Source organism: Phycodurus eques, chromosome 7 (assembly GCF_024500275.1).
Source record: "Phycodurus eques isolate BA_2022a chromosome 7, UOR_Pequ_1.1, whole genome shotgun sequence".
NCBI lineage: Eukaryota > Metazoa > Chordata > Actinopteri > Syngnathiformes > Syngnathidae > Phycodurus > Phycodurus eques.
The window spans coordinates 4,596,673-4,619,895 of NC_084531.1; the positions used below are offsets into that span (position 1 = coordinate 4,596,673).

At 41.0% G+C, this 23,223-nt stretch overlaps 2 protein-coding genes across 3 annotated transcripts in view; both read left to right on the forward strand.

The window, feature by feature from the left end:
• Positions 1-647: 647 nt before the first annotated feature.
• Positions 648-15,382, forward strand: crk (v-crk avian sarcoma virus CT10 oncogene homolog). Of its 2 annotated transcripts, XR_009768946.1 has the most exons (4): positions 648-1,142; positions 2,961-3,556; positions 12,499-12,738; positions 14,778-15,382. XR_009768946.1 is itself a non-coding variant. In XM_061682329.1 (3 exons), the coding sequence occupies exons 1-3, from the start codon at positions 923-925 to the stop codon at positions 12,634-12,636; spliced, it is 954 nt and encodes a 317-aa protein (XP_061538313.1). In that variant the 5' UTR covers positions 648-922; the 3' UTR covers positions 12,637-15,382. The 2 variants fall into 2 exon arrangements, 1 of the variants encoding a protein (XP_061538313.1); XM_061682329.1 differs by having other exon boundaries at positions 12,499-15,382.
• A 3,228-nt stretch (positions 15,383-18,610) lies between these two features.
• The window catches only part of ywhae1 (tyrosine 3-monooxygenase/tryptophan 5-monooxygenase activation protein, epsilon polypeptide 1), a 20,397-nt gene continuing 15,784 nt past the window's right edge, over positions 18,611-23,223 (forward strand). Inside the window, exons 1-2 of the mRNA XM_061681473.1 lie at positions 18,611-18,847; positions 20,507-20,706. Of these exons, the coding sequence (XP_061537457.1) occupies positions 18,784-18,847; positions 20,507-20,706 (264 nt within the window). The 5' untranslated portion in view covers positions 18,611-18,783. The remainder of the gene's footprint in view (positions 18,848-20,506; positions 20,707-23,223) is intronic.

Genomic DNA, 23,223 nt, shown 5'->3' on the forward strand with positions numbered 1-23,223 from the left:
CGGATACCATCATGTTAAGCAGGTTTGAAACTAATAAAGTAGTATAATTCAATTAAATCAGTAGTAGATGGTAAAAATTAAAAAAAATTGACAATTGTTGTTATAAATGTGGTCAAATGTATGATGATTATAATAAAAACCAGTTCATAGAGTTTGAAGACGTTCTCGCGTCCGTCTCGACATTAGGGGGGGGAAAAAAGCAATACGCAGTCCTTACTTTTTTGTCTTTGGCTGACATCTCGTGGTAAAATGAATTATTTGTAACTGGGCCCCATTTATCGCAGGAAAGGGTGAGCTAAAATCCTTTGTCCTACCACCTAAACTAGTATTTAAATGTTAAATTCAACCATCACGTCGAGGGTATGTTGTTAATTCCGATGAATGAAGGCTTTTTAAACCCGTAATTGTCATCCCAATATGTCTATTGTCGTCAGATTCAAACAACCACCGATGAATGATGTGAGTGAATGAATGCTACAGGCTACATTTGAATTTCCTCGACATCCTGCATATTTGATTACAAATGCAAGGGAACTCTTACGTCGTTTTATGTTGTGACTGCTTGCCACTGATGCAGCAGAGTGAATGTTGACGTCACATCCGGTACGTGGGTCCTGTTTTTTTTTTTTCATATCCGCCATTTCAGTTTTTGAACTTAGTTGTCATCGGCCATTCTGGTATACATGGAATTGTGACCCTTAAACTTCGGATATTTCTAACAGTTGTACTAATGTGCTGTCGTTAAGGCAACGATAATCCTTGTGTTTTATCGCGGCAGCGAATTGATGCGCAAAACGGCCAGCTGCGGATGTCTTCTGTTTCCCCAAACGTGCTCGAGGCGCTAAAGTTTTGTATGAGTTGAAGGCTTCGCGTGTGGAGAGCGGGGAAGGCCCGACGACGCCTCGGCTTCGGAGTGCTTATCATGGCCGGCAATTTTGACGCGGAGGACCGCAGCAGTTGGTACTGGGGTCGCTTGAGCAGGCAGGAGGCTGTGTCGCTGTTGCAGGGGCAGAGGCACGGTGTGTTCCTGGTGCGGGACTCCATCACCAGCCCCGGCGACTACGTGCTCTCGGTGTCGGAGAACTCCAAGGTCTCGCATTATATCATCAACAGCATCAGCAATAACCGACAATCCGGTCCAGGTAAGACAATATTGGACGTGCCCCCACCCCTCCTGGATCAAGAATGAAAACAGCGCGCTTGCATGACTTGCACCGGTGGAGATGCACACTAGTGCAGTTCACTGTGGCCCAGCTAACATATGAAGCCAAAATTCATATAGTCATAGTTTTATTGTCCAAACTTTTTCTTCTTAGGGCTGCATTCTGAAAAAATGGAAGGATGCGAGGGCCACATTCAATTCTTGTTCTTCTTTGTTTAACACATTAAAACCAATCCATCAGTTCAGGTATATAAGCACCTATATGGCTTTTTATATATATATATATATGTATATATATATATATATATATTTTGAGCAGTCATTGATGGTTCAAACGGTTGGTCATTTATAGTACCGGCAATCCTAATCGACAGACCAAATGGGGGTGGCCAATTAAAATACACTTATTTTTGTATAACTGTAAAGACATTAATGGCTTCATAAAAATTGTGTGTTGCATAATTTACATTTCTCTTCAATACAAGTGCATAAATGATCCTAACTACTCGTTAAACCCATTACCCGCTTTATACAATCGTAAGAACAGTAAAGATAGTTTCGACACTAACAAATTCATGCATAACTTAGAAATAATTTATTTTGCTGTCTGCTATTGTTTGAATGCAAAATGGCTGCCCTCATCCTGGCACTTCTGGCTCACAGATGCCTCTGGTGTATTGCAACAACATAATGAGGCTCTCTCCAGTGCCATTAACGGTAAAGACAGCTTGACTGACAAAGAAGGACCATTTATAAATGAACCAAAAAAGCAACTCTGAAGATTCTAAGATGCATTTGTGTTAGTTTTCATGGAAAATGTATAATAAGCAATAGGAGAAAAAATCCTATATATCCAAAAGTTTAATTAGCATCTTCAGAAAACATTAATGGTAAAGATTTTTTGGCATTAAAAGTTCGAGAGAGATTTTTTTCTGAGAACTGTTATGACCTTTTGATGGATAACAACTCCCCAAAATTCACATACTCATATCAGTAAAATTAATATATATATATATTTTTTTTTAATTCGGTGGGCCATGTCTTCACTGTTATTATCAAATTAGATGAAAATATGTCAATATATTATTTTATACTACACACATTTATTATTGTATGTATTTGTTTGAAAAGAAAAAGTAGGTGATGAAGCAAAAATCAAGGATTTTTTTTTTTTTTTTTTTTTTTAGAATTTTTAACCCTCTATCCCATTAGGATAGGGCTGCCCTTGTATTGATCAGCAGCAAAATCTCATCTCCACATTCAGAACCAAAACATGACCAATCTATACTAAACTGACCGTGACGCAGAGCAGTAAGTGGAGAGAACACTCGCAAATCTCAAGCACAGCTTACCGAATGATGTGTGAATTGATACAAAACAAGGAAGTGAGAGATGAGTTTCTTCTTTTCTACTGCCTTGCCACCAAGAAAATAATTAAACAAGTGCCGTGTCAATTTTTAAATTTTCATATATTCAGCTGGCTGCTTAAAGACTGGCAGCGGGTCGCAAATGGCCCACGAGCCATAGTTTGAACACCCCTGTTTTATAGTGTAATGACATGTATGTTACATTAGCTTTTGAGCTACATGCACGTTTTGTGGACTTTCGTCTGTTGCTTCATGACTGTCAAATATATAAATTGTGCTTGTATGTACTACTGGCTGCACTTCCACTAACTAATTGACTTTTTTTAATAATACAAAATTAATAATAATAATATTATAATAATAATAAGAATAATTAATAATAAAAAATAATAAGTGCATAATTGTTTTTTTTTTTCCATCCTCCATTCCAGCAAGTTTGTCGCATCCAAGGTTTCGTATTGGTGACCAGGAGTTTGATGCGCTCCCTGCTTTGCTAGAGTTCTACAAAATCCACTATCTGGACACCACCACCCTAATAGAACCCATCAACAAGTCCAAACACACATCCTTGATCAGTATTGGCCCTGGTGGTGCCCCTCCACCCCGCTTGGAGGATGAGTACGTCAGAGCACTTTTTGATTTCCCTGGCAAAGACGATGAAGATCTTCCATTTCGGAAGGGTGATATCCTCCGTGTTCTTGAGAAACCCGAAGAGCAGTGGTGGAACGCTCAGAACTCTGAAGGCCGAGCGGGGATGATCCCTGTGCCGTTCGTGGAGAAGTACCGTCCAACGTCTCAGAGTTTGGCAGTTGCTTCCGTTGTACCTGCTGCAGGACCCCCAGGAGGAATGGGGATGTTGGGGAACTCTGACGGCTCCACGGCCCAGCCCGGTGCACCACTAATGGGAGATCCCAGCCAGTATGCCCAACCAACCCCCCTCCCAAATCTCCAGAATGGACCTGTCTTTGCCAGGGCCATACAGAAGAGGGTGCCCAATGCCTATGACAAGACCGCCCTGGCTTTGGAGGTAACATGAATATGTGGTTCTTTTAAATATTTTGTATACAGTGCACCCCTGCTATTCCCAGGATAAGGACCAAGCCTGACAGCGAATAACAAATTTCCATTAAGACAGTGGAACCCCGCTATTCGCAGGGGATTGGGACCGGGCTGAACCGCGAATCGCGAAAATCAGCAGATAATTGGCGGCCATTACAATTGCATCGACAGAATATATATAATATATATATATATTTAACCCCAAGAAATTGTTGAATAAGCAGGGATAAGTCTTCAATAAGTCTTTTGGGGGTTGGTTCTCCCCCAAAAATGAAAAAAAAAAACCTAAAAGAAAAAACTTAAGGTAAATCTGTGGGTGCTGAACCGCAGGTATGCAGGTGTCCACTGTAATTGAAAAGAAAAACGTGATTACTGTGCCACCTGAAAGTATTCACACCCCTCCATGTTTTCCATATTTTGCTATGTTACAGACTTATTCTAAAGCTTATTTGAGTATAGTTTTCTTTAAAACAAATCTACATATCCCATAATGACAAAGTAAAAACATATTTTCAGATATTTGTGTAAATTTATAAAAAAAATGTAAGCATTCAAACATGACAGGTACATAAGTATTCAACCCTTTGCTGAGTTCCAATGATCATCCTTGAGATGCTTCCACAACTTGGAGTCCACCTGTGATAAATTCAGTTGATTGAACATTATTTGGAATGGCACACCTGTCTATGTAAGGTCTCATAGTTGGCAGTGCATATCAGAGCAAAAACCAAGCAATGAAGTCTAAGGAATTGTCTGCAGACCTCCGAGACCAGATTGTGTTAAGGCACAAATCCAGGGAAGGATACAAAATAATTCCAGCAGCATTGAAAGTCCCGAAAAGCCCTGTGGTCTTGATTATTCCGAAATGGAAGAAGTTTGGAAACACCAGGACCCTTCCTAGATTTGGCCGTCCGACAAAGCTGAGTAACCGGGGACCAAGGGCCTTGGTCAGCGAGGTGAACAAGAACCCTGTGGACACTAATTTTAGCAGCATAGAAGGTCCCAAAATCCGGGGCTCCAGTGTTCCCCTTGCGGAGATAGGAGAACCATCCAGAAGGTCAACCATTGCTAACGCACTCCACCAATCAGGCCTTTAGGGTAGAGTGGCCAGACGGAAGCCACTTCTCACAAAAAGGCACATGGCAGCCCGTTTGGAGTTTGCCAAAAAGGCACCTTAAGGATTCTCAGACCTGCAGAAACAAAATTATCTGGTCTGATGAAACGAAAAGCTTTTTGGCCTGAATTGGAAGCGTCATATCTGGAGAAGAAGAGGCACCGCTCATCACCTGGCTAACACCATCCATACTGTGAAGCATGGTGGTGGCAGCATCATGCTGTGGGGCTGTTTTTCTGCTGCAGGAACTGGGCAACTAGTCCACATAGAAGGTAAGAGGACAGCAGCCAAATATAGAGAAATTCTTCAAGAGAACTTGCTCCAGATTGCCTGGAACTCAGATTCACCTTCCAACATGACAATGACCTAAAGCACACAGCCAAGCTAACAAAGAAGTGGGTCCAGGAGCAGCCTGTGAATGTCCTTGAGTGGCCCATCCAGAGCCCGGACTTGAATGCAATCGAACATCTCTGGAAAGACCAAAAAATGGCTGTCCACCGATGCTGTGCATCCAACCTGACTGACCTTGAGAGGATCTGCAGAGAAGAATGGGAGAAAATGCCCCAAAACAGGTGTGCCAAGCTCATAGAGACATACCCAAGAAGACTTGAGGCTGTGATTTCTGCCTAAGGTGCTTCAACAAAATATTAAGCCAAGGGTGTAAATACTTATGTACCCATTATGTTTGAATGTTTACATTTTTTTTAGATAGATTTACACAAATGTCTGAAAATATGTTTTTACTTTGCCATTATGGGATAATTTATGTAGATTTATTTTAAGACGACTATACTCAATTCAGCTTCAAAATGTGTAAAATAGCTAAATGTGGCACTGTATAATTGTCGATATTGATAATACTAACCATAAAAATACCACAAAGTATAATCCCTAAAGACTTTAATAGCATTTCAAACGCTTGCAAACATCTTTCAACATTTCTGTACCCTTAAAAAAAAAAGAAACCATATATCAAACACAGTGTTCCTACGCAAGTATGGAAAAAGTAGGGAATTTGATTTCATAGATTTCCAGGTATGGAAAATGGAAACTATTGTATGGAAGAGTAGTTGTTTCCAAGACTGTTACAACAGCCCGACTTTTTAAAACAAAAAAAATATGAATATCTGAAAAAAATGTAGCTCGATCTTGTGCGGCGAAGTGGCTTAGAAAATAGATGGAAGTTTTTTGTTTTGTTTTTCTTTTTAGGGGTGCTTGGAAGCACAGCAACAATGTTTGTCTGAGAGGACACAGTATTATACCATGGTATTGGTGAACACTAAATTCTGATTGGCTTAGCAAATTCCATGGTGTACATTATCATGATAAGATAATGTATAATATACATCCTTTGAACGTCTCAAGTAGTTCCTGTAAAAAATCTTTACATTGTTCCAAATGAATATGCAGCACCATTACTCGTTAGATTGTACGAGCAAACATGGCACTGACAAAGTTATATTTTCTGATCAGTAAACGTAAAGTAATCTGAAGCAGATGGGTGCTGTCACCTTATCTATCCTCTGTTGCTGACCGTCAGTCACAAATCTAACACCAGTGCTGTTAAAATTGTGATTTAATGAGCAAGTCGGGGGGCTGTGAGTGAGCAAGCGTTTAGGTGGAACTCCTGCCTATACACAAAACAACCTTCTGCCTTTGTCACTGAAGTTTGGTTGAGCAGAAGTTGCTTGAGTGGACTATTTGTTTGATGTTTTTTTGGGGGGGGGTGGGGGGGCCAACACCAAGTGTTCGTTGTCGTAATTAAAGAGAGACTGCAATAAATATCATACATAACGTAGACAGTATTCAGCTATCGTCACTACAGCATTCGTATATAGAGGGGTACTGTGTGTGCGCCGTAGTTGAGTTCGGAATAGTTTGTCTTTGCATCAGGTGAGAGGACATCAAAGTCACATTGAGGTCGACTGCTTGGCCACTGAGGCTGAGCTGCCCAACAGTCCGGAAGCAGGCGCAGGGCTCCTATTGAGCAGGCCATGGGGTGGAGGAAAACGTTTGTGATTGGGAAATGGGATTGTTTCCTCTGGGCTTTGTGAAGTCAGAGGAGGACTCGAAGACTTGAGATTATGGCAGACATCAACACACAGCCATTCTTATATTTCTTAATTGAATGTTTCAAGTAGGGTTAGGCATCAATAATTGGATTGGAACCCATTGGAACTGGGACTAACGTTCCGGTTCTCCCGGAATCATTTGAATTTTTACATTTCGGTTCCTAGTTTCGATGCCTAGTCCGCCAACCCCAAAGGAGTGTGGCGAAAACCAACAAAGAAGAACGCGCACGAAGGCGTGCTTGTGCCCAACGGCGGCGAACAATTGTGTGTCTTAACTTTGTTAAAATTAATGACCAGTCACCTCAGTGTAACTCTTGGAATAAGATTATATTGTGCAAAGGAGGCTTTTACGATGTGTAGCATCTGACGCACTCACTCCCGCTCCGAGCCTCAGTTTACACCGCGTGGAACTTCAGTCAAGTCAATTGGGAGAGTTCATAAAATACGTCAATGCCAACATTGAGTCAGCTAACAAGGTAAAGGGTTGGTTGCACTTTTGCACTGATGGTTTTTAACATTTATTTTAGTCTTCAAACCAACGTAAGAGCCGATGACAGAAAAGAAACAAAAACATTGAGCTAAAACTTCACCGTAGCAGCTTTACATCACAAAGAATTGGGACAAAATTCACATAAACCTCTCACAGTATCACAAACACTAACCTTGCGCCTCATCGGTGGGTAGGGAAAGGAATCAACGTTTCATAGCATCTGGTTCCATCCATTAAAAAAATTAAAAGAAATCACCGGTGCTGTGTGAAGTTACGTTTCGAGCCAAGATGCCGAGTTCCTGGTGTGTACCCTTCAAAATAAAAAGCTACAAACTTAAAACAGGAAGTCAAGTTAAAACGTGCACATATAAACCATTTGACGTGATAAAACACTCCCAAATAAGTATTTTTAACTGCTATATTCAACTTTTTTCTGAAACATTAATTAATGAATATTAACTCAGTTGGGTTAGTTCCACACACGTTGCCTTTTAGTTCATAGGATTGATATTGATACTGGTTATAAAGAACACCGAGTCAGAACATTTTAGTCGATGCTGCGGGCTGCTAAGAAAATGGATGTTCATAATTTGGACACGCTTTATTTAAACCATGCAAACTTTTTTGACCCAGCTCCTGGGCGGCTGTGGATCAGTAGGTAGAGCAGGTTGTCCAGTGACCGAAGGGTCCCTGGTTCGAATCCCGGCTATGACTGTCTGCATGTCGAAGTGTCCTTGGGCAAGACACTGAACCCTAATTTGCTGCCAGTGAGCCTGGCAGCGCCTTGCATGGCAGCAGCCGCCCATTGGTGTATGAATGTGTTTGTGAGTGGGTGAATGTGAGGCTTTGTAAAGCGCTTTGGGCACTGTGATGGTGTAGATGAACCACTATATAAGTGCAGTCCATTTTTAAAAGAATCGGAATGGAGAATCCAAGAAACAATGGCAGAGGAGGGGGCTGAGATGTGTACATTTCAATCCCCATGGCCATACAATCACAAATTTGTGTTGACTTTTCAAGGCCTTACAGAAGTTACACGTTTCTGTGTTAACTCTGCAACTCCAAAAGGAGGCTCCTGTCAACATCCATCCATTTTCTTTATCGCTTCTCCTCACTAGGATCGTGGTCGTGCTGGAGCCTATCCCAGCTATCTCTGGGCGGGAGGCGGGGTACACCCTGAATTGGTCGCCAGCCAATCACAGGGCACAGATAAACAAACAACCATTCTCACTCATCTAACACAAATTTAAGTACACATTCAGGTTTTTATCGAAGTTGACACAAGAATCGGCAGCTAAGATAGTCATCACAACTCAGTCAGGAAACATAAACAGCTAACCTAGCAATAACTAGAATCATGTTTTTGACAGCAGTAGGAAAAAAAAAAGTGCAAGTGTGAAAGGAATTTAGACAAGAGAAGAGGTCGGAAAAATACGAAGACAAATAAAGCTGAAAGTCTAACTTTGGGTTATGTTACTCAGAAATATTTGTGCAGGGTTTTTTTTGTCTACAAAATCAAATTGTAGTGGTCTATTAAAAATTGTTTACTAGCGAACCATGGCTACATTAAAGTATATTACATTGGTTTAGTGCACACTGTTCAATTGTCTTAATGATAACAGTGCTGTCACTGCATTAGTCCAAAACAGTGATACTGCATTGGTGGTAAAAAGCACGAACAATTAGTTCATTTATACTACAATAGTACAATGACAACATTTTTTATTTTCTTTTTAAAGAAGCTCCACCCAAATTAAATACATTTTTTAGTTCAGGTAGTCATTTTACTGCATCTTAGTTTGCAATATTTCTTAGGTGGGTAGTAATTTCAGGATAGTGAAGCTTCACTTACTGGAGAATAACGTTTAACTTGACTCACAACATTTTCCTAGTACCTTGCCTAACACTGGTCCTGTTGCCCAAGCTAGTTCATACCGTTCCGTCTTTTGTTAGCTTTGTCTGGCTTTAACCTGGAAGAGGTTTGCTTGTTGTACTTTCTCCAAATAGGTCAGAGAAGTGACTCAGCATGTGGAGGCACTGGACTGGACTGTTAATTATTAGCTCACATTTCCTTGCCTTAGTGTCTTGGATCCTTTTTACTTCAGACTTCTGTCTCTTATTCCCCCTTTTTATTCCATTTGTGTCAATTCTGTGCCGTTTCTGGTGCTGCTGCATTGAACTAAATAATTTGGTGTTTTGCAACAGTTTTAACTTGACGTGATCTATTTGTAGTAATAATAGTAGTTGGAGAGAGACTGTACACCGATCTGATTGGCTTGATCGGTATCGGCCGATAATTAGCATTTAATGCTGATCGGCTTTGTCATAATTCGCCGATCATTGATCGGCTCCTCGAAAGACGTTTACTCCATGTTGCCGTCGTGTACAGTATATTTGAATCCAAAAGCTAGTTTTTTAGCCTTGACACGTGTCTTTTGACGTAGTGCTGTAAAAAGCTCACCGCCAATAAAGTTATTAATAAAAAAAAACATGTCGGCGGTGTGGGACAGACAACACGTCTGAGACAGACAACATGTAATGCCTGGATCAGAATACAAGACAAATTTCGTCTTTCACGATTGCACTATGTCAGACTACTGCAATAAAATCTTGGATGCGGATACCACCGCATCCCATCTCTTACGATCACTGGGCTTTATCTTGTCAACTCAAACGCGACCGGATGCACTCGTTGCCACGGCCACGACAACAGTCGATCGCGCGTGTATTGTGTTGGTCAAAAAAGAGCAAAATGTGTGGTGGTCACCGGTGCTCGGGGAAAGACGTTCATTCAAGGATTGCTTGAGATATGTTCACGTGCCTTAATACGATACAACTCTCAAGCAGGCAACAAAATGTTATGTAGCCTCGCAAGCTAGCGCTAGCATGAACGGTTGTACGTAAACGTGCCAGCGTTCTGTCGAATCATGCTCTATAAAGTTTCGGTGTGTGTGAAGTAATTACAATAAAGTAATTTAATTACAGTAAGTTAGCACCCATTGTTTCTTTCATGTTGTAAAGTTGGTTTGACCTGAGTGATAAGAATACGTGACCTGACAAGAATATTTTTGAAGATACTCAGTGTACAGTCCGCAAGTATATACAGAAAATGAAAATGTAAACTTTTTATTCTTAAGTAATTTTTTGGAGGACTACTTTTACTTGAGTGATATTATTGTCAAGTAACAGTACTCTTACTTGAGTGCAATGTTTGGCTACTCTACCCACTTCTGGAGCGGACATCCTCTATTGCTACTCTTACCTTTAAGCAGCATTTTTGCTCATCAGATCAGCCAGTGTCGCATTTGTTGCATTTTTGCGTTGAGGTGCTGCAGATTGTGGTCCCAGCGGAACCGAGAAGCACATGTAACATCGGTGACAAGAGTTGATCCACTATTACATCTTATTAATTAGGAAACGCGCCTACAATTACATAATTAGTTTACGGATGTTAATTAAATGTATTAACCCTTTTAGTGCCGTAATAATAGATATATTACTTTCACAGCTTTCAGGGGCAGTTTGAATGATTAAAATTGCACGAAGTAGTGAGGAGTTACAATAATTTGAAATACACGTGCCGCGGTGTCACCGGTGATCCCGTCGTTTTAAAAGGGTTAAGCAATGGAGCGCTGGAAGGAATTATGTCACAACCCAGAATGAACTAACTTCAAATTCAGAAATGGCCAATAAAAACAGAAAAATGTTGTACTTAATATTTTCAGGGATGATGTATTTGGGAGTAGCCTTTAAAGTTGGTAAAAGTGAAAAATGAAGTGAAACAGACAATGATTTTAGTCAATTCTTTTTCGGAATGAGCGTGCTTAAAGAGGAGGATGATATTCATGTGGCACAGCCTGAAGTAGGCATCAGGTGCAGGTGGAGATGGGCCTGGCTCAAGTTGAAGGCCAGAACAAAAAAGCAAAGAAATGAGGCAAATTTTAATCCTAAATTTGTACATCACAATGTACTTTTTCATGCCTTTGGTGTTTGCATGTCTGGTTAATTATTTCTATTTCTATGTTTATATGTACTTTACTCATAGTGAATGCTGTGTGTTTCGAGCTGTTAAGTGTGCAGTATTCTTGTACTGTATTTGACAGCATTTGATTTCTCCTATTGAAAACAATACATTGTGGACCCACTCAGTGGCCGCCCAGTCCTGCTTTGTCATTGTGCACGGAACCACGACAATCAAAAAGTGGACCTTTTTGCTCCACTTGGATAAGTGCTTTTCCTTTTGCATTCGGGTGGAATTTTATTCTTCTCAAACGCCCCGATTTCCGGAGTGGTCTCCGACAACGAGTGTGGCCTGTATCCGTTGTTGTTGAAGCGCTCCAAGCTGGGCTTCTGTGCAAGCGTGCACTCGTGTTAAGTCGTCTCATGCTATCGATCTGCTGCTGGTAAGACTCTCGTGTGCATCGAATGCAGAGTTTCCCTAACAGCACAGGAAAATCCACTGCATATAACACTGACTTTGATCAGAGCCTCGTGAGCTGCGGACTCTGAGGTTACGCCCTGGTGGCTAACGCTAATGCACGCTAACTTGTCCGCAGGAGCTAGATGGCCGTTTGGAGCCTTTTCATTCTCCCGGCTTCCACAGTCGCGCGCACACAACTCAGGAACTCAAAGACAAGCAGCCATTGGCTGACAGTCGACTTTTTGTGTACTGGCCTTTAAGACACCATGTGAGAGTTTTATTTATTTATTTATTTGCATTTTTTAACTAGCAGTACTAAAATAAAACAACAAAAACTGGTACCGTGCTATATACAGGCAGTCCTCGCTTTACAACTGGAAATCCGGTACTAAGATAAAAAGTGGTTACGTACTTAAGTCAGAACATCCTGTTGTTTATCACTACCCTACAAAAATGCAGTAGATGTTATAATTACTGTAAATATTTGTCTGACAAACACTTCTAGACCATAAATATAAAACAATCAATTGAATAACCGGTGGTAACTGATGTCCTTAGGCCGCTGCGCATACTGTAAATTGTCCACCATTTATAACCTCCTAGCATCGTATGTAGCAATGTTGGAAACCAAGGAACCCCTCTAATAATTAGAATAAAATGTTTTAGTAAGACCCTCTGAGAACCATAAAAACTGTTTTCCACCCCTCTTAGGGTTTCACCCAGTTTATACTTGTTACTTCTAATTCTGTCTGTATTTTATCGTTTTGTTTTCATTATGACCTGTTGTCTGCTCACAATTTGTCTCCCTCTTCAGGTGGGCGACATGGTGAAAGTGACTAAAATAAACGTCAACGGCCAGTGGGAGGGTGAATGTAAAGGCAAACGTGGTCACTTTCCCTTCACACACGTCAAACTGCTGGACCAGCACAACGCCGAGGATGAACTCAGCTGAGAAATGGACTGGCGGGTGCAAACTGGACACTAGTGTTAGACCCTGCCTCACACACCCTTGCGCATCATGGTCACCACCTCACGTCCACTCTTCCTGCACAAAGTAAAGTTTCTCACAATCACTCTGAAAAATAACCACCAGACCCCTCTGCATATTCCTGACAGCTCCTCACCACCACTTAATGCTCTGACTGACTCAATGCAAAATGATTGCGATTGGCTGGTGACCAGTTCAGGCCTTCCATGGATTTTGTAACATTTTATCCTTACCGTAGTGACACATGGTAATTTATCGCCTCTCACTCCTCAGGACACTCCTCACTACACAACTCTGCCATTTCCTCATCCTGTGTTTGAGCATGTAGATAAAACCTTAGCACTGTGTCATTTTTCACCCGCATCCTAATGGCTGTATTTAAGCCTGGTGGAAATAACAAGTTCAGAGGTGAAGACAAATACATTCCCATGGTTATCTGAAGTTGCTGGTTCCTTTATCTTTGTAACAGATTTCCACAAATAATTGTGGAGGGGTTGAGGCATTGGCCAAGAAAACTCCATTAAATTTAGCTCTGATCCATACTCACCCCCACCCCTGTTTTGTTAACGGAAGTTCAAAACTTCCCTAACTCTTCATTGAATGATAGGGTTTGAATTCATCTTTTTTTTTTCTACAAAATTCAGGCTTTATCAGCGGATGGGTGTACATGAAGGTGAACAAATCCGTGATTCAAATTAACATTGTTCAGCCTTGGCAGAGGTCTGCCCTTCCGCTGAGTGCTATTCTAATTCCTATTAAATTCACAGTATTAAGTGAGCAGCACGAACAGAGTACAGCTCGGTTTTCTTATTGGCAGGTTGAGTATTAATCGTCACTAGAACTTTGTAAAACCTTGTAAGTCTTTCTGTCGAGTGCTTTGGCTGTGAATTACTAAATTAACTTCATCTGCCTGTTGACGTAGTGAAGTGTCAAGTTTAACATGGGTTCATTTGGAAAGTGGCCAAATGACCTAAAAATTCCGTCTGACTTTAATCCATTATCTGACTTGAGTCTATGACAAAAAGGAAGCCGAGTTAACAGTGTGAAGGATTTTTTATTTTGATTGTGGAATGATTTTGTTAACTGTTCAAGGAAAATCAAAGCAATTGCAAAATATGTAAATCAATCACCAGTCAGCTCAAATTTTAACTCTGCAATGGTTGGGGAACCAGTCTAGTGTAGCCCACCCATGTCCGAAGTAAAGTAGTTTAGGTTCCCTAATTGTATCTCTTCATGCTACTATATCAAATATGTTGAACCTTCCTTTTCCTAAATTAGTCCTGTTTGTTGTTCCATGTTCCAATTTTTTTTATTGTCCGTTAAATCGGGATGGACGTTTGACAAAATGTCCTTGTTCAGCCACAGGAAAATAAATTGGTTCATGGCTTTATTTTTTTTTTTTTTTTAAAAGGACATTTAAAATTGACAGAACAGAAAATGCACAAAAATGAATTGAATTATGATCGTTACTGGTTTGGCCCATAACATGTCAGAAAATATGAAAAATGTTTAATTGTTTTTCAAAGTAAAATATGTTTGCAAATATCTTTTGCTCAAACACATACAACCAGTCTGCTTTATTATAATACAGTAAATATAACTATTTACTGTTTTAATATAAGAAATATATAATAATCGCTTAGTTGTCAATTAACCATTGCACCTCTTTGAGCCCATTCAACAATCACCACTCTCCAAGAGTTTTTTTTGCAAGAAAAAATATCTAGTGATTAAATGATGCATCATGAGATTTTCATTACATGCTAAACTATCATTTGTCTTGGTAGTCTTCACGACGGATTGTTGTTATCCACATCGGTTAGTTTGTACCAGACCTTAGTAAAAATGAGCCTCACCAATTATGTCAAAGTGGTAAAAAGAAGTGCTCTGCGTTTGTCCCTTTTTTATTGTACTTTTTTGCCATCTTGCACCAATTTTCTCAATGTAATTTTTAGATATAGGAGCCTGTCTTTCTTCTGTCAGTACTTATCTAATGCTTATTATTTACATTTTTCCTTTAGTGACATAGCCTTTTCATTTCTAGTCACCGTTTGTGATTTTAAGAGTTCACTCAACGACCATTTCATTTCATGTCCCCTCCTCAGTTCGCACGACCCATGCCTGACAATCATTACCTTGCTCATCCACATTACACAGCTGTGGATTAGATTGAAGATGACTGCAACAGCCGACCTGATGTACAGAGATTTGTCTCCCACACACCATGCCGCCATTGGGTGGCACGAGGAACAATATTTACACAGGTCAATATCATGTTGGACCTTTAGATATTAAAGGAGATGACTGAACTGAAAACACGTAATTGCTTTCACAGTGAGTTTGCAATGATGCACATCCTCCTGTCTAAAATTGTGACTGCTTTCCATTACCTCATCTCTATTACTGTATATTATGTCCGATTATGACATTCAAAGCACATTTTTAAAATCAATTCAAAACTGATTTTCTTGGCCAATTTGCAATGTGTGGTTTGGGCACTGCATGCAGCAGGTGCTTAGCAATTGATATGAATCCACAAACTAAAGTATTTTAAATAATTATAGAAAATTACACACTTTCTTGCAAAATGAGGGGTGGCAAAATGCCACTGGGAATTGTTAATAGCAGTTTGTGTAATTTTATTATAACACTATTCTTTTGAAACAATTGTAATTTTATTTTCTGTAGCATGTGATGTATTAATATACTAGTAAATAAAATATAATTCATGAAAAACAATTTCCCTCAAATTGTGTGAGATTATTTACAGGGCAGGGCTCTATAGACTAACTTTATGCACTGGTGTGCCCAACTTTTTTTCTTGAGTGCACCAGCACAAAAGTTGGGTGCACCTAATTTTTTGACCACAGCGCATTCAACACCGCACTTTTACAGGATATGTATACACTAGTAAATAATAAACAATCTAGTCAACATAAATGTCTTTATTCGAAGCACAATTCCACAAGACTGGTAACTTACTGAAAAATGTTGGTGCTTCAAGTGTTCTGTGTAGGAGCGTTAATCAGAATCAGAATTATCTTTATTTGCTAAGTATGTCCAAAACACACAAGGAATTTGTCTCCGGTAGTTGGAGCCGCTCTCGTACAACAGACAGTCAATTTACAGAACACTGTGGAGACATAAAGACATTGACAAAAAACATTTGTGCAAAAAGATGCAGAGTCCTCTAGCACTTAGAGCAGTTCGAATGACTAATATTGCAATAGTCCGGTGCAATGACCATTATTCAAAGGGCCCTGAGACTTCAAGGAGTGTATGCGGTTTAAAGTGACGAGTAGTGCGATCATCTGGGACAATGTTGGTTGTGCAAATGTTACAGATATTCCTCAATCAGTGTGCAAATGGAGTGGGTAGGGGGGTACCGACAATCCTTTCAGCAGTTTTGATTGTCCGTTGCAGTCGGAGTTTGTCCTTTTTTGTAGCAGCACCAAACCAGACTGTGATGGAAGAACACAGGACCGATTCGATGACCGCTGTGTAGAACTGTCTCAGCAGCTCCTGTGGCAGGCCATGCTTCCTCAGAAGCCGCAGGAAGTACATCCTCTGCTGGGCCTTTTTGAGGACGGAGTTGATGTTGGTCGCCCACTTCAGGTCCTGAGAGATTGTAATTCCCAGGAACTTGAAGGTCTCGACGGTTGACACAAGGCAGCTGGACAACGTGAGGGGCAGCTGTGGCGAAGGATGCCTCCTGAAGTCCACGATCATCTCTACAGTCTTGAGCGTGTTCAGCTCCAGCCGCTTCGCTTCCTGTCGATATGCAGACTCGTCACCGTCCTAGATGAGGCCAATGACAGTGGTGTCATCTGCAAACTTCAGGAGTTTGAGAGTCTGGTTCGCTGAGGTGCAGTCGTTCGTGTAGAGAGAGAAGAGCAGCGGAGAGAGGACACAACCTTGGGGCGTCCCAGTGCTGATGCTGCGTGTGGATGAGGTGGCCTCCCCCAGCCTGACCTGCTGTGTCCTGCCCGTCAGAAAGCTGGAAATCCACTGGCAGATGGCAGGTGAGACGCTGAGCTGGAGAACCTTTGATGAAAGGAGTTCAGGGATGATGGTGTTGAACGCTGAGCTGAAGTCCACGAACAGGATCCTCGCGTAGGTCCCTGCACTGTCGAGGTGTTCTAGGATGAAGTGCAGTCCCATGTTGACTGCATCATCCGCAGACCTGTTCGCTTTGGACTATCTCACGAATCTGGCCTTAACATTCTTCACAAAGAAGTTGTCAATCATTCTTTTCAACTTACCTGTCGGTCGCTGGAGGTAGAGTTTGGGTGAGGCAGGGCCACATCAACCATTCCACAAAAAAAGTTTCAAGTATTCCAAAAATGGACAAATGATCTAACCTTTTCAATCTGTCAATCAATAACAGTTCAGAACATGAATGCTTCTGAAGAACATCGGCTTCTCTTCCCTTTTCCCGGAATTGTGCTTGTCGCCAACCTTTCTCTTCTTGACATATTTTGAGAAATATGTGACAGGGGCTGAGTGATAGGATATATTCGCGAATTGGCATTGGCTAACTTGTCAACAAACACCACCGGAAGCTATCACAAGCCTGAGCTCTGGTAGCCCAAAGGTGCTAAAATGCATATAGAACGCCCAGGGCAATAATTTGCGAAACGACTCAGCAAAAAGGTGCATTTGAGAAAAAGACGCAGGCCGTGCTAACACAAAAACGTTGTCATTTGGGGGACCACAAAATATTGTCCCACAGGCCGCAAGTTTGAGACCGTTGTGGTATGCGAAAGAATCACTGTCTTGAGTACAGTTCAGTTGTGTTTAACTTTTTAGTACATTTGTATTTAATCTTAACTGTTGTTAAACTTTTATTTAAGTACAATTTTTGATTTAACTTTTATGTGGAAACATTTAATTGATTATGATAAGTTGTTTAACTTTTCTATATTGTAGCATAGTTTTAATATTCAAACTGTGCATAATGTTATAGTGACTTACAATAAGAGTAAATGTCCTTTTTAGGAAAAATAGATGTCTCATTTTGGATTTACACTTAGGCATACTATGATACTGCATTTTAATGTTGGTCACGATGATGTTACTTGGAGGGTAATGTACTTTTTTTAGGTGGTACTTGGCATATAAAGTTTGAGAACCAACTGATCGTCGCTATCACCCAAAATGTATATTATACTGCACATTAATATGTTTTGGAACTGCATTCTCATAAGTTAAAGTTGGAAAATGTGTTAAGAAGGATGCATTCCAACAAAAATATTTGCTAAAGGAGGGGTATAAAATACAAGGGATTAGACCATAGGTGTCAAAAGCAAAAAGCAAATCATGCTCGTCAATTTCTGTGATTTTTGCTAAAATCTGTACCCAAATTGTCATAATAATAAACAATAATGTTGAGCTATTGCATTTTTCTGTTACCAAACCCTTCTTCTACAGTAACTTAAACAATACTTGAACAATCTATTATCCTTGTCTTCTGATTTCAAAACTAGTTATCCCTCAATTTGTTGTGTAGTGGTAATATGATTTGGTGATTAAACATCTATATGGTGCTGTTCTAATGGCCCTCTGAGGGAAATCATAATCATAACTACAGAAATGAGTTTGATTTCGATTAGACACAAGAAGCAGTACTTCAAACGCGTAAAGGAAGTCCCGCCATAAACAGCCAAAGATCATTGGTTGTCTGCAAGAGAACTTCCGCCATTCAATGATCGTTCGGGGAGGGGTGGCACTGCAATTACATGAAATCCCCTTGTGTGAAGTAATTTCACGATGTTTCCCGGATTCCATAGTTCCAAAAATATATTCAGGGGATTATTTGGGGAAGACACGCAACATGCTTACGCACTATTTCCAGTTAAAGTCAAACAATGCGTATTTGACGTATCAGAGCTGATGATTCAGGTGCGTGTGCGATTACCCGGATGAGACTCGGCCGCCATCTTTACTCCATTCTCTCTGTGTTGCCGGTTGGGCGGAACAGCTTTCGAGTCGACCCACTTGGTTTCTAGGAACAGCTGACAGACGACGCACATTATCTTGTGTGTCCCCCCTCCCCTCCCGACAAATTTATTTGTCACTTTCGACGGTTCCCCACAAACTGTTTTGTTCGCAATGGCAGAGCGAGAGGAATGCGTTTACCAGGCAAAAATCGCTGAGCAGGCCGAGCGATATGACGGTAAGCACACTTGCACTGGGACATGCTCACTGCTCGAATTCCCCCCCCCCCCTCTCCTCGCTTCCCTGCGAGCTAACGAATGTTAACAGAGTGGCGCTTCGTATGCTGCCAATAAAGGAAGCTTGGCTGTATCGCGAGTAACTCGGTACTGTGTCTGGACAAAAGATGCTTGCGCCAAATCCATATGAACGGCATTGGCAGCAGCTGTGAGAATTGAAAGGGGATTAAACAAGTGCCGTAGAGTGGCGGCTAACGTTAGCGAAAGGGCTACAACAAAATGGCGGATCAGTAGAGCGTGAGCTGTCAGGAGTTGCCTCCCTGCACCACACAGTCTCTGCTACCCTCTGCCTTTCTTACAAACACACGCAGTGGCTTCGTGGAAGTTTTATTAATCATTGCCATGAAGCGGATTGGGGTTTGGTTGAAAGTTAGCCACAGGGAGTGTATTGTGAGGGAGTGGGAGAACAACTGTTGACTCGATGGGTTGTTCCGTCCTCTCCTGTTCTCATGGCCGCAGAGTTCAGCACGATTGACGTAAACGAGCCCCTCTTCCTCCCCTTTCTGATCTCGTTCACTGCCGTTAGACTGTCATACCGTTACTGGTCTCTTCGGGGCTGTTTTTAGACGGCTGCCTGTGCGACAGTTATAGGTTGCTTAGTAACGTTAAATGAATGTGCCATGACTCACTCACGGGATTGGGAGCAGTGGGAGAGATTGATTGATGGTCTACTGACTGCATGGAAACCTGGCTGGAATGTATTCAAGTTAATGTAGTTGTTCGGCAACAGGTTTCCAATTGTAAATGTTCGTTGTTTTTTTTTTTTTTTTTTTTTTAATTTATTTATAAAAAGCACGTTTGTACACTTGAAATATGTCAGATCCTGGACTGAGGGTGGTGCGCCCACACTTTCTTGCAACGTGGTAATGCAGGTTTGAGCTCCTTCTTCAGTGCATTGGATAGCCCGAAGCATTTTTATAAACCCATGCGGTCGTCCACTTACCGCCATGTTTAATGAGCCAATGTTGAGTGACTCTTGCAATGTATATACAAGAGAGAGAAATACCAACACTATGATATGTAGTGATTGGTGAGTACTGATACCAGGCATTGGGGCTATACCAGCCTTATTTCAAGGTATCAGGTACTCGTAAAGGGTGCCAATACCAACCACTGATCTTTTATGACCGAAAAATCTTGACCCTCGCTTAAGTCCTCCTTGTCAATAGTTGCCGCTACAGTACGGCGGTTTGACACATCGGCGAATCTTGTGCGCCAGAACGAAAGGAAGGTATTTGTTCACAAATATCTGTCATTTTGTTAATTCAAATTTGATGTATCAAAAGTACGAGTGGTATCTGTGAGTAAGTATACCAGTGAATGCTGGAATTCGTTAGGGGGAAAAAAAGTGGTATCGAACATCCTTATGTAAAGGTGAATATAACTAGATGTTTTAGAACACCAAATTAATATTTGTAGTATTGTAATTACATATCAAGTTGCAATGTTGCCAATAATCAAATGTGATCAAAATAAAATTGGGGGTTTAGAGCAGATGTCAGACAGCTGGTGGTTCAGGCATTGCAACATGGACATGATACACAGGGGGTTCTCATCGGCCGAATAAAGGTGTTAAAGTGTTGCATGTGTCTTGTCAACAGAAATGGTGTTGTTTATGAAGAACGTGGCGGGCATGGATGTGGAGCTCACAGTGGAAGAGAGGAACCTCCTATCAGTGGCTTACAAGAATGTGATTGGTGCTAGGAGAGCTTCCTGGAGGATAATCAGCAGCATTGAACAGAAGGATGAGAGCAAGGGTGAAGAAGAAAAACTGAAGATGGTCCGGGAATACAGGAAAACGGTAAAACATTCCACGACACAAAAGTAACAGCCCCTAAACATCCTATTGATTTGATGTTTGCCAGGAGCACTTGCATGGATTTAACTTTTCCCGTTAACAATTGAAAGTGTCTTATGTACTGATGTGAGATCACCCGCTATCTATTAATAATACACACGACAAGGTGCTACAGAACAGACTGCAACTGAGTCATAGCTGGCAACTTGTGCACTCGTTTGCCTTTATGAAAGGAATTAAGAGCTGGCTATTACTCAGGGAGAGGCCAGAGTGTGTCACAGAGAGAGGAGGAGTTGTTGGATTGCAGTCAATAGTTTACTGGGTAATCCGACTGGAACATTACAATTTAACCACTAAGACACCTACATTTTTAGAATAAAAAAAATATTAATTGGTTGGTGCTAACAGCAGAGAAAGTTACTTTAAATTGGAGATTATATAGTCAAGTTTATTTGTGTAGCCCTCAATCACAAGGGCTTCACAGGCCCACCGTTGACAACGATCGGTGAGATCACCTGATCAAAACCCTTCAACCAGACAAAGAAAAAACTCCAAACTCCATTTGGGGGTGGGGGAAACCTTCGAGAAGTGACCACGGATGGATCGATCCCTCTTCCAGGATGACCAGGTTGCAATAGATGCAGTGTATGCAGCATTTATCACACAATATGGTGCTGTGTAATGTTAGCTAAAACGCATGAAAGTCCATTTAATGAGATGAGCTGAAGTGCTGCAGGTAGATGCCTTGAAGAAAGTGTGTCTTTCTGAGGACTTAGCCCAGTCAGTCGATGCAGAGTCCTACATAATAACAACACCTCTGGGAACTTCATCAACCTGAGAGCTTGTGCTGGATGGTCAGTGCAGAATCCATGTACAACCCCAATTCCAATGAAGTTGGGACATTGTGTTAAACATAAATAAAAACAGAATACAATGATTTGGAAATCATGTTCAACATATTTAATTGAACACACTACAAAGACAAGATATTTAATGTTCAAACTGATAACCTTTATTGTTTTAAGCAAATAATCATTAACTTAAAATTTTATGGCTGCAACACGTTCATCATCAAACACCTGTTTGGAACATCTCACAGGTGAATTGGCTAATTGGGAACAGGTGGGTGCTATGATTGGGTATAAAAGGAGCTTCCCTGAATTGCTCAGTCATTCACAAGCATAGGTGGGGCGTGGTTCACCACTTTGTGAACAAGTGCGTGAGAAACTAGTCGAACAGTTTAAGGACAATGTTCCTCAACGTACAATTGCAAGGAATTTAGGGATTTCATCATCTACGGTCCATAACATCATCAAAAGGTTCAAAAGCCAGCATCTGTGATGGTATTGGGCTGTGTTAGTGCCAATGGCATGGGTAACTTAACCATCTGTGAAGGCACCATTAATGCTGAAATGTACATACAGGTTTTGGAGAAACATATGCTGCCATCCAAGCAACGTCTTTTTCATGAACGCCCCTGCTTTTTTCTGCAAGACAATGCCAAACCACATACTGCACGTGCTACAACAGTGTGGCTTCAGAGTAAAAGAGTGCGGTTATGAGAATGGCCTGCCTGCAGTCCACACCTGTCTCCCATTGAAAATGTGTAGCGCATTATGAAGTGTAAAATATGACAACAGAGACCCCGGACTGTTGAACAGGTGAAGCTGTACATCAAGCAAGAATGGTAAAGAATTCCACCTACAAAGCTTCAACAATTCGTGTCCTCAGTTCCCAAACTTTTATTGGCTGTTGTTAAAAGAAAAGGTGATGTAACATAGTGGTAAACATGACCCTGCCCCAGCTTTTTTGGAACGTGTTGCAGCCATAAAATTCTAAGTTAATGATTATTTGAAAAAACAAGTTGATCAGTTTGAACATTAAATATCATGTCTCTGTAGTGTATTCAATTAAATATAGGTCGAACATGATTTGCAAATTATTGTATTCTGTTTTTATTTATGTTTAACACAATGACCCAACTTCATTGGAATTGGGGTTGTAGCAGCAGCCTCAGATTCGGTCATCGCCACTTAGCCCTCTTTCTAACTGTCATCATAGGCTGTTTTGTACTCTTGAATGCTGGCAGCTAAATCCATTCAACACATCCAACATCCACACAATGGTAATTGTGAATATTACTCCGTGGCGAGCGAATATGCGCCCTGACGTTCCGCCTGTGTGGTCAAAGTCACAGGAGTTGACGAGACCAGAAAATAACTTCTGCCGCTTCTGCTGTTAATAGGTCACAGTACTTTTACTCCGTTATGAAGATCTAAATGTCACTTGCTACTTTTATTTATCAGTTATTGCTTATTAAGCAACTATTTCGTGCACGAGACTACGACTTTGAGCTTCACATCGGACGGTCTTTGGGTCATCCAATTTAAGCGCGAGTGACGTTTAAGTTTCCTTCACCAATCAAACGACACAGTCACATGACCTCACACAATGTCTTCCATTGGGCTTCCCGGACATAGGTATTCACACTAGATGAGCCTGCACTGCTGATCGTCGTGT

Excerpts from the sequence above, each read along its gene's own strand:
- crk (XM_061682329.1), top strand. The coding sequence starts at position 923 with ATGGCCGGCAATTTTGACGCGGAGGACCGCAGCAGTTGGTACTGGGGT. Across the intron at positions 1,143-2,960 it reads TAACCGACAATCCGGTCCAG|CAAGTTTGTCGCATCCAAGG; the intron begins GTAAGACAATAT and ends CCTCCATTCCAG. Across the intron at positions 3,557-12,498 it reads AGACCGCCCTGGCTTTGGAG|GTGGGCGACATGGTGAAAGT; the intron begins GTAACATGAATA and ends CTCCCTCTTCAG.